The sequence below is a fragment of the Rhea americana genome, unplaced genomic scaffold (genome assembly GCF_003343005.1).
Source record: "Rhea americana isolate MKP2758 unplaced genomic scaffold, rheAme1 scaffold_85, whole genome shotgun sequence".
In the NCBI taxonomy this organism is placed as follows: domain Eukaryota; kingdom Metazoa; phylum Chordata; class Aves; order Rheiformes; family Rheidae; genus Rhea; species Rhea americana.
The window spans coordinates 1471038-1482309 of NW_028187034.1; the positions used below are offsets into that span (position 1 = coordinate 1471038).

General features: G+C 46.5%; 2 protein-coding genes across 2 annotated transcripts; both read right to left on the reverse strand.

Moving 5' to 3' along the window:
• Positions 1–1095: 1095 nt before the first annotated feature.
• Positions 1096–10620, reverse strand: MIEF1 (mitochondrial elongation factor 1). The gene is made up of 5 exons (XM_085323612.1): positions 10534–10620; positions 9222–9370; positions 8891–9071; positions 6557–6819; positions 1096–5463 (listed from the first exon to the last, which is right to left on the reverse strand). Exons 2-5 carry the CDS (start codon positions 9363–9365, stop codon positions 4657–4659), a joined length of 1395 nt encoding a protein of 464 aa, XP_085179738.1. The 5' UTR covers positions 9366–9370; positions 10534–10620; the 3' UTR covers positions 1096–4656.
• Positions 10621–10713: 93 nt separating this feature from the next.
• MIURF (mitochondrial elongation factor 1 upstream open reading frame) lies at positions 10714–11272 on the reverse strand. The gene is made up of 2 exons (XM_085323613.1): positions 11184–11272; positions 10714–10959 (listed from the first exon to the last, which is right to left on the reverse strand). Exon 2 carries the CDS (start codon positions 10931–10933, stop codon positions 10721–10723), a length of 213 nt encoding a protein of 70 aa, XP_085179739.1. The 5' UTR covers positions 10934–10959; positions 11184–11272; the 3' UTR covers positions 10714–10720.

Sequence of the window (11272 nt, forward strand, 5' to 3'; positions counted from 1 at the left end):
GCTCCTTTGCAGCAACCTTTTGCATACTTGAAATAATTACCATGACTCTCCTCAATAATTTCTTCTGCACATTAAACAGACCTAGATCTTTTGATCTTTCCTCACTGTTCATGCCATGACAGCTTTTACGCAAAGGTGCAAACTTCTGCATGCATTAAACGGGTATTGCAAGCTCTAGGTTTTCTACGGGCATTTACCTGAGGGAGTCATAGCTGGCAGATTCCACCAAGCATCTTGTTTTAGCTATTCCTGTAATAATCCAAGTGACACCAAATAGGCTTGACCTCACCTGATGTTTTTCACCACAGAACAGATTAAAGGGAGGGGAGGAAGTAGTATCAGAAATATTCTTTAGATATATGAACTCTCGAATTATTACATATCCCTCCCAAATAGTTAAATGTTAATTGCCGAAACCTTCTTAACACTAGGTTCACAGGACAACGTCCTTACCCTAGCATGTTTTCCCAGAATTTAAGGAGCCAGGACCCCTCAAAAGTGAGATCTCTATGTCCAACACTTCCCCTCTTCCCCAAGTAGGCACATAAAACTGAGGCTTAAGTGAAGAACTTCAGTACGCTCCCACACAGGCTAATGGCACGGTGGCTTCCTCACTGCCCCGAGGCTGATGCGTGGATAAGACCTGAGTACATTTGGCAGGGGAGAGAACTGGCATGTAGAAACAACTGGGTCATTGAACAAGGGCAGGAAGTCTGAACAGGAAAGTTAAAAGAGGCACAGAAGCCTATGAAATCTGGGGAACCACATGAAACGCAGGTCTGTGCCCAGGCATGTGGGCTATCAGAGAAAGGGAGGGAGGGCACAGCTCCATAATTATGCAGCATCTTGTGTCTTCTGTGAACGCTGCCAGGAGTGAGCATGTTGCAGTGCCTAGCTGATTGCTCTCTCAAGGCAAGTTGCAGACTGTTGAGCACCCTAAGCCATAAAGGGAAGGCAGTGAATCACCAAGGGGCAAGCCAGTCCCCTAAGGCAGTAGGGCAGCACACAATTATATGAACATAGAAGTGATGTGCCTCCCTGGCGCAGAGACAACAGAGACACTCTTGTTTTATAAACACATCAGAGACAACCAGGTTACTGTGGAAAATTATTTTATTTCAGAATTCCACACACTCTGTCACAGACCATGCACTAGACTTTCCCCTTTACGAATCCACAGCCTCCATGCCTGCGAGAGATGAGGCATCATCTCTACGCTTCACGTTGCAAGTACCCAGATGCTAAGAGTGAGGGCCGTGATGGCAGCTTGCCAGGAGGCAGAGGGCCTCTTGTTTCCATAATTGCTTTTAGATACTTAAAAAGAAATCCATTTGACTTGAAAGGTTAACAGTGGAGCTCAGCAGCACTGAAAGCCTGCTGCTGAGCAAGCTGGTCCTCGCCCCACAGTTAGAGGGTACAAGACAACAGTCTCATGGGAAGTTTGTGTTAGCTAAGCTATAGCACAACACACCAAGGCATTTTTGGAACCCAGATAGCAAACAGCCAGCGCAAGCTCTGGGCCTCTTACAATCATTTGTCTCCAAGTTGCTCTGTCAGGAGCTGCCCTTTTCACATTCGCCTTTATCCCCCTCTGCTCTGTACTCAAATTTTGGCTAGGAAGAAACCTACCAATAGATAAGACAAAGCAGCCGTCCTGGCTGTATGTCAACACATATACTGCATCTTAACACTGAAAGGTGCTGGTTCAAAAGACTCTCCAACAATCTGCTTGACCCCAGGCTGGGTACTGCATTAGTGTAAACTTCCTGCATACTTGCCTTGCTCCTTCTTCCCTGCCTCTGTCACCCCTTATGCCTGACCCTGCTCTTGAAACACTCATAGGTGCAGTGTCCCTGTGACCTATTACATCTTTGGCCTTTGCTGAGACTGCCACTGCCAGGGCAGTTATTGCCCACTGTGGGGGCTGCCTCTAGAAAGTGAGTATCTGCCTTTCACAAATGGGCTTGTGGCTAGCTCAGAAGAAGGGAAAACTGAAAGGAAGAAAGGATGGAAGTGATTGAAGTGGAGCAAAGTCAAAAAGAAAGGCAAAAAGGCAGCTTCAGTCTCCATCTGATACACAAATTCAGCTCAATAGCAGCAACAAGAAATGGCCATAAAATATTAATTCATTAGGTTGCCAGGAAGAAGCAAAAGCATTCATGTAAAAAATTCTATATACAGATATGTATGTGGCAAATGTTCTGAAGCTAATTCAGACACTGGCTTCCTCCTACTTCTGTCTCACCTTTTTTGTGTCTATAGTTTTGATCATTCCAAACCATGCTGCTGCTCAATTCTGTGTGAAGAGCATGGTATTGGAGCCAGCACCAAGTGAGGGGTGAGATCACATTGAAGAAATGAACCTGTGGGGAACTCCTGACAACCCTGATATTTTAATATTTTTGTTGACCTTCAAGTAATTAGAAGAAAGGGGAATTTCCCCAAATACCCTATGGGCTCCAAGTCTCACCTGTCTGCTTTTAGGATAGGAAGGCTGACATCAGAAAGGCAGTGAAGGACAGGGAAAAGRAGGAGGAAAAATTCCAGGAACTAGAGTGAAGAGCAATCAACAACAGACCCAACACTGACTGCTGCAAAAACTTACAAAACACAAAATCTTACGAACAGAATTTCTGTTAACCTTTTAGAGACTACAGACTATTTACACACACAAACTTCAAAGTATGCATCTGGCAGTCTAGAAAATGCCAGTACCCTAAGGATTAAATAATTTAAAATGTAACATCCTGTTATCACTGTATACAGAATACTATCTGACATACTTGCTAAAATGGACGGATTGCCTGAGAAAGATGTGCCCTCCTTCATCTCACCTGCACTGCCTCTAAGAAGAAAACAAGGGATAAAAGACTCTGTGGTTCCACTTCTGAAACTGACCTTGAAACTCTTCTGTGAAAGGGGAGTAAATCCAGAGGGAAAGGCAGGGGGTAAAGGGTACTTGCTTCCTCCAGCCTCTGCTGCTGCGCTATTCCCCTCCATTGGTTAGGATGCTTGACAGCAAGGGAAGGTGCTAAAGATGGGGAAAGGCAGTTAGGATTCTCTAAGGATGACTGTGTTGTCATTTGAGAGATACACAGCCCCAGATTCAGGAGGACACCATCTCTCCCCCTTTCTGAAGGCAAGAGGCCAAAAGGCTGAATGCAGAGTATACAGAGTCCCTGTGGCTAGTGTACAAGATGCCAGCTGTGCTGCAGCTGCTCCCTCAAAATCATACCATGTTCCAGCAGCAGATGGAAGGACAGTCAAGGGAGAACAGTGCGAYAGCACTGGGAAACAGGAGTCAGCAGAAGTGCATTACCAATAGGTCCAAAGAGAAGAGGAAGGTGTGCCCTCCCCAGCTTTCTAATAGTAACTGTAAACTGAGAACGCTGGAAAGTCAGCACTCGGGAATGAGGAAGGAGAGGGGAAAAAAAAAAAGCTTCAGTTCAGAGGTGACTGGGGTGAAAAACTAAAAGACATACTGAAAGCAGATGGTGAAGCTAGCTTCTTTCTAAATGCCAACAGTGCGTGTGTACGCTGATTTCTGTGCATGGGTCAAAACTGCACTGATAACATCAAGACAGTCCTATCAGCTTCACCAGCTTATACCTGATGAGAATCTGGCTTACATGTGCATATTAAAAAACCCTTTGAGGCACACAGTCCTGCTTCCACCACCTAAAAAACCAGAACAGCCATATGCTCTCASAGGAAAGATGATAAATAATCCCCGTTCCCATGAGTGCCTCCCACCCCTCCCCATAGCCTCTCTTCCTCYAGGCCAGAGGTATCTGAAGAGCCGCCCTGTTCTCCATTCCCAGGGCCATTCCCACCAGCAACACCCAACAGGTCTGGCTAGGCAGGAATGGCAAGCTCTGCTCCTTCAGCCTCTTCACATAGCCAGACCACAGAAGTTTCTTCCAAGACTCCCTGCAACAGCTTCAGTGAGAATTGCCCATATTGAAGGCTATGTTGCAGCAGGCTGGACATTACTCCTAAACTCAACTTACGAAGGATGAGGAGGCTCTGTAGGAGCAGGAGCCATGGGCACGTGCATTCTCCTCTTCCAAGCTCAACAGCCTCAAGTACTATCAATATAATCATTATTCAGAGTTCATTCAGAAATACAACAAGTAGCCCTATCCAAATCATCTCATTCAGGCTGCACATCTGGGTTAGAGGGACAAAAAGGGGGAAGTGAAACAGTGCGGAACAGAGGAGACAAAGAAACATGGGGGTAAAATCAGAGAGGAAGAAATGAAAAGACCTCAATGCAAGTCTGCTAAAATCATCACTGGATTCACCAGCCCAGTTCCACCTTCTCCAGACCAAAACTAATTCACTGCAGTAAGTATAACACAGGAGAAAGAAGTGCATAGTGTTTTTTGGTAGACACTTAAATATCAGCAGAATTTATCCAAAAATCTTACAGTTGCAGCTTTATCCTCTCTTCCCTAGCCAACAGGTACCTGCTGGGACAGAGATGGTGGAAATGGACCAGTAGCACCAAGAAATCCAGTGGGAGCACSAGCTCCACGGCAGGAAATAATAATAAGCCAAAGGGAGACAAAGAGAGAGAAGTGAAGGAGACATATTTCGCAGTAATCAAAGTCCATCTTGGCTAACCACCATCAACATTCCCCTCATAAGGCCCYGTTACGTCTGCAGCAAGACCTCTGGCTCTGAGAGAGAGCTGTAGAGGGTATAGCCCAGCTCATCCACTTCTTCTGGGGTGAGCTCTGAAAACAAGTTCACCTTGGGGTTCAGAGCACTAGGGAGGACACCTGCCTCCAAGTAGCGGATCAGTCCCTTCAGTGCCTGCAAGAAACGGTCAGCCAGCACATCTTGGGACCAGTTGGACTCCTCTTCAGATAGGTGCAGAATGACATTTGTGAGCTGGCTGGCAGTGAGGTGACCCAGGGCTGGATTCGACTTGCATATTGCTTTGAAGATCTTCAGGCACAAGCAACGGCAGCCAGAATCACACTGGTCCAGGGCTCGGAGGCGAGCAGTTTCTGCTGGCCGCAAGCTCAGCCGCCACAGATTGTCATTCTGGGCCAATCGATGGGGTTTGGCCACAAGGATGATGTCACCCAGTGTCAGGGATGGTAGGAAGTCAATAAAAAGATGTCGTTCTGGATCATACTGGACTTCCAGCGTYAAATCTCCTGGGGGAGCTCCTGGACGGATCACATAATCCAAGAGAGTCCCAATTGCTGGCCAGTTGATGGAGCCAGCTACAACTTTCTCAAAAGTGTCTGCTACAGCTYTGGGGGAAAGGTAACCCCCCACCACACAGCGGTCCCAGTAGCTGCTCCCACGGGGAAAGTACTCTGGGTTTTCCCGACGCACCAAGTAGAAGCCAGGAATGTTCATGATAGTGTCCTCGCCAGGGATGCATGACCACAAGTTCTGCTCCAGCATCAGAGGCACAATAAGCTGGATGTGGTCAGCTGTCACTACCTTTCACAAGAGAAAAAAAAACAAGTAAGGACCATGTTTCTCCCAGCACGCTCATTCTTTTTCCCACCACCTCTAGAAAGCCTTCTGTTCAAAGGAACTTGGAATAAGCATTCAGCTGTCCCATTCTCCTCTCTGCATGGGATTCACAGCCTCCCTTTCATCAAAAGACATTTTGAAGGACCATTTCCCAGCTTCAGTGGAATAACTCCAAGTATAATACAAGCTAGTGCTTATATAGCACTTGCTACTTAGAAATCTTCAAATACTTAAAGGACCCGACATGGATTGTACATACAAGAATCATTTTGCCTCCTACTGCTCTAAGCCCACTCCTTGGATGCAAGATGCAGCTGGCCCAGGGCACAGCCATGCCACAGGATAATTTAACACAGGAGGGTATTAAATTTCTAGCCTAGCTTAAGTTGCCATGGTTTAATTATCCCATGTTACAGCTAGGTACTGCCCTCACCCAGTCTGCCACACTGATTGGAAAAGGTCATTAAAGGTCCCTTTTCACCAATATGATTAAGACCCCAGATTCAAGTTTCACTTGACATTTGACACTCCATTCTGGAGCTCTGACTCAACCCAAAAAGCGTGCCTCTGAATCACTCACTATAGCCATGGGCATCTTTCCATCAGGGAGATATGCAGCAGGGACTGCTGTCCAATCCAGGTCTGTCATGCATTAAAAAAAAAAGTAGGGAAGACCTACATGAATACACAGGAGTCCTAAGGGAATGTCATATATTTGGAAGAAGATGGAAGGGACAGAGAGAGAGAAAACAGAAGCGGAGATCTACCAACAAAAACACCGCTAAAGGGAGAGAAGGAGAGAAAGGAGAGAAGGGTCTGAAATAATAAAAGCTGCAAACAGCAAATGCTTTATAGACAAGGCCAGAACAATCTGGTCATGCCTGTTCAAAAAGTAGTGCAGAAATCGACGTCAGGCTCCACGGTGGGAAAGGCAACACCAGAAGCCTTATTACAGAGGAATGTTGTGCTGAGACAGCACTGCTAACAGAGAAGCCAGAAATGCCCCTGGCTAGTCAGCCTTCTGAGTAACGACCCATCACGCGGCCCCAGGAATTACCTGCAAATCATCATACAGGCTGCCACTGAGGTACATGTCACGCAGGGGCATGTCCGGCAGCTTGGCGCGCAGGAAGCTGCGCAGCTCAGCACAAATATCCACAGCTGCTTGCTTGGCCCGGGCCTGCTCATCTGCTGGGATAGCTACCTTCCTCCGATAATAAGCAAAGAGTTTTTCTTGCAGAGACAAACGAAGGCGTGATTTTTTCAGTTCCATTTGACTCCTTTTGGCAGATGGCTTGGGCTTTGTGGGTCGGAAAAAGTCTGCAAGGCAGAAGGAAGACTGCTGATCGTCCCCAGTGTTTCACTGTGAAGTCATCTGCAGCAAGGAATCTGCTGCACAGAAGCGCACTCTCTTAGGTCGCAAAAAGCTTTTAGCCGACATTTTGCATGCTTTACACAAGTACCACTCAAAAGGGAGATGCTGAGAAATTTCAAAAGAAACCATTAAGGAAGAATCAAAGGGGAAGAAAACAAGTTACTAGATGTGGAGTTTAGCCAGAATAAGACTAATGCTCTCATGTTGCACAAGAAGTATTTTATTGGCTAAGTGGGCAGTACCTGCGTTCAAGTTCATCAAAAATTCAGCACCGTTACCAGATCAGCTGCTTTTAAAACAATGCCAGAATGAGGGATAAAACATTCTCGAAAAAATGTCACTATCTCCTTAAGTTTTTAACAATATAATGGGTTTTTTTTTACAAATTATCAGCAAAGCCCACTCCTCACTAGGGTATGAGGTCAGAGAAAACCACGACACTAGAAAGGAAGTAGCTGTTGAGGTTCTGTGACCACCATCTATCATGATCGTAAGCTGACAGACCTTGGGGCCAGGAGAACTCACACAAGTATAGCCCCAGCAAAAACCTCTCTCAAAATTTCATCAGTCAAAGACAAGAGAACGTGTCCTTAGGCAAAAGTCAGCATTGCTACTGCTGGCACTATTAAGCAATGTCTAACCTGCGTACGTTTTCTCTAAATTCTGTTTTTTCAGAATGTTTTCTTACAGAAATRAGTCTATGCTTCCCATCTACCTTTCAGACTTCTCAACCTTGACCAAGAGAATTTCAAAGGTTATTAGCCAGGATTAAGAAAAAGTTAGAGATATAAGAGATCCTAAGTCTTTGCAAAGGCTGTGGAACTTTAGCAGYGGGACACAGGGGAGATGCCACAAGCCAGTGGCACCATTAAGGCAATCAGCTATTCCACATTTGTCTGGCAACAGGCATTTTGCCATGCAACACATGAAGAACGGCAGCTAAGCAGCACATGGATCTATCTTGCTCAACCTCAGTGACTTCTGTCTCTTGTCCCACTGTGGCCTCCTGGGGCAGATAGGAGGGTTTGTGTAAAGCCCTGGGAAACCAGACTTCAATGACCGCTTATGAAACAACTTATTTGTTCAATTTTAAGTTTTAATTTATTTTTAAGCCAAATATGCAAGACATTATCATCAATGCTTTAAAGCCTCACTGCTCATCTTTTGGGAATCCAGTCTAACGATATAGACCCCCTTTAACACAGCTGTCTAGTTATTTAATGCTTCCTCAGCAGCAAATCCACTGCCATCCTGAAGATGACTTTTTTTGTAGATGTCTGGAAACCAAGATAAAGCTTGACACTTATTTTTCAGGTTCAAAATCACCCAGCTGAAAAGGTCATCAATTTTTAAATCTCTAAATGCCAATCTCACAAAGTGACTGGGGGATAAAAAGTAAAATCTGTGAGCAAAAACAACCAAATACATAAAACAAACACTGATGGACTCTATATTACTTATTACTCTGTTCGGAAAAACAACTTCAAATCACTCTTTACAACGTGATGACGACAGTAGCTCGTTCATAAGCAGTACTATAAACACAAACAGTTACAGAGTTTTTTTAGGAAAATAAGAGATATAACATAGAAAATATTGCTACATGTAAATTGCTAGTACATTCATAATGTTAATACTCTCTCAAAAAGAGGCGGAAGAACTGGAATGGTACAAAGAGGCAAAGATATTCAAAGGTGTGGAATGTCTTTTTAAGAGTAGCGATTGCACAGATAATAACTATTCAACTTGAAAGAGAAATGACCAATGGAGAATAAAATTTAAGCACATAAAGTCACGAGAAGCATGAAGAATGCAAACAGGCAGTTATTACTCCTGACACATTACTGACTTCTAACTCTTGAAATTATCAGGAGACATGTTTAACCTCCCTGAGTCCTCCTCTCAAAAGTCACTGGGCTAGATAAAGCATTCCCTTTTCCTACATTCCTTTAGATGAATGCAGGGTTTATKGGTCTGGATGACTGTGCCACGCAGGAATATCACACTGCTGCTTACCTGTGTCTGCAGCTGAAGGATCAGTGGGAAGGGTCTGCAGGGAGCGGCTCAGGTTAGTTTTCATGTCCTGGGTCAGTAATCGCGAGGAGGATCCCAGCCAGTTTGGCTCTTCCCAGCTTCTCTTTCCGGACTGGCTCAAGCGAGTAGGGCTGCTGGGAGCACTGATCGCCCGATCGTACATCTAAAGCAACATCAGCAGGCACCATCTGAGTTAAGTGCCCAGTGCTTGCGTTTCACCCAAATTAGCACCAGCACCCCACGTCCTTGTTGTGCTTTCCTGCTTTCCAGTGCCCCTGTGCTCACAGGCCACCCTGCCGCCCCACAGGCTCACCCGTTTGACGGCCAGCGTGGCGATGCCCAGCATAGCAGCTCCACCCACGCCCAGCACAAGCCGCGCGTTGGACAGCACGAAGTCGATGGCTGTGCCGATGCCATTGTCGTCCTTTTTCCCTTTGCGCGGCCCAGCGCCTGCCATCTCATCTGGAAGGAGCATTGAACAAGAGGATCAGAAGAGCACAGCCCTAACAGGATGCTCCTGTTTCCTCCATCACACACTTTGTGCTCTTGGGGTCTTAACACCGAGCCGTAGGAAGGGACTAACTCCACATCCTCTTTAATTATCTTCCTTCTAGGGGCTGCTTATTCCCAGACACGCCAGAATGACGGTACTGACCAAGTTCTGCAATGGCAGCATTTCTTTGCCTCCAGCTCTGTTCATGACTGGAAGAGAGACACCCCAATTTTGTGTGACTAGTAATTATTTAAGTAGATTTATTTGTGCAGTCACCTACTGCTTTATAAAAGGTAAGATTTGCTTCAGTAACATTTTGCAATGAAATCCTGTGTATTGTGTAGCATTATATTACTATTTGTGTCTTTTCCTTTTAGGTGGTGCTCCTCAGCCAGACCATGGCCTCTTTTATACCAATTTATTTTCTCTTACTCAGTCTAAAACATATAATTTTTTCACAGACAAGGCAATGTAGGGACTATCTGGTGCCTGACCATGAAAAATCAGGATATTCCTAGAAGCTGGCAGATAGGTATCCGTCAGCTCCCAGACTCATTTTTGGGGCAAAGCCTAAAACCAGGTATTCCCAAAACATTCAAGGATCAGCACGACACTGAACCACAAAAGGAAAAACTTCCTTGCTTTCATCAGTCATTTCTTCCTGCCTGCAAGGCTGGTGGGTTTGATTCTCAAACAAGTCATGTAAAACACGGACTAACGTYCACATTTGCTTAGGTTTACACTTTCAATTCCCATTTAATCTCTGATCTTGATATTTATGTTCAAAGAGCTTCCCTGGTCAATGATGCATATAAGCTTTACCATCACTGTACCTATAGGTGGATCCTTAGTGAAACTAAATGAAGATACCATGAAACTTTTGCAACCCAGCTCAAGGTCAGTTCTGTAAGTCGGTTTCAAAGCCAGTTAAAGGTTCAGTGCCTGCCTTACTGTGGCAGTTTAAAACAGCCTTTTTATTTTTCTAAGACCAAGTTACATTCTAAGAAAGAAGGTTCTTGATGAACATGGGCTCCAGTTACTCTTGATTGCTAGGCAAAAAATAACACTCTCTCATAAAACTAACTGTAATATTAACCTAAAGAACATGATTACATCATTGGGAATGACCTACCTGTGGCCTAATGCATTTGTAAGGGGAAAGGAGAGCAGCCCTGGCACAGCTGTGGAAGTGCCTTCCTGGCTTCTTCAAGGTAGTGGCAGGCAGAGAGCATTAAACATCTGTCATGGTGAAGATGGGAATTTTGGAAGGAAAAGGAAAGTGAGCGGGGCCAAAAGAAGCTACRGAAAAGAGGGAATCTCTAAACCAAGCCCCCGAGTTTGCTGTGCAGGAAAGCCTGCCCCTTCTCCAACTGTCTTTCCTTATCTTCCAGCCGCTCCAGGCCCTGGTTCTTGCGGAACTCGCGGCGGATGAAGGCGAGGTAGAAATCCCGGTCCGTGTAGCGGAGCCCGCGGCCCTGGCGCAGCAGAGCCCGGTAGAGGGTCAGGACGGCCTCTCGGGACCACGCGGCCATGGGGGACAGCTGTGCAGCCAGGCGCTCTGCAAAGAGGTCAAGGACGGCAGCCCTGAGCACAGCCTTCCCCTCCGCCGGCCCCCGGCATAACGGCCCCCTCCCCGAGGGCCGGGCCTGCCGCAGGGTGGGGGGAGAGGGCAGACACGGCCCGGCCCCGCGGCCGGGCCCTCCCCAGCGGGGCCGCCCCGCCGCCGCCGGGGCCCCGGGACGGTCGCGGGGGGCTCACAGCGAGAGGCCACCCTGTACTCACCGGGGCGGATCGGGGAGGCGCTCGGGCCCCTCACGGCAGCCTCGGCCCCTCGGCGGGGCCCGCACCGCTCCGGGGGTCACCCGGCAACA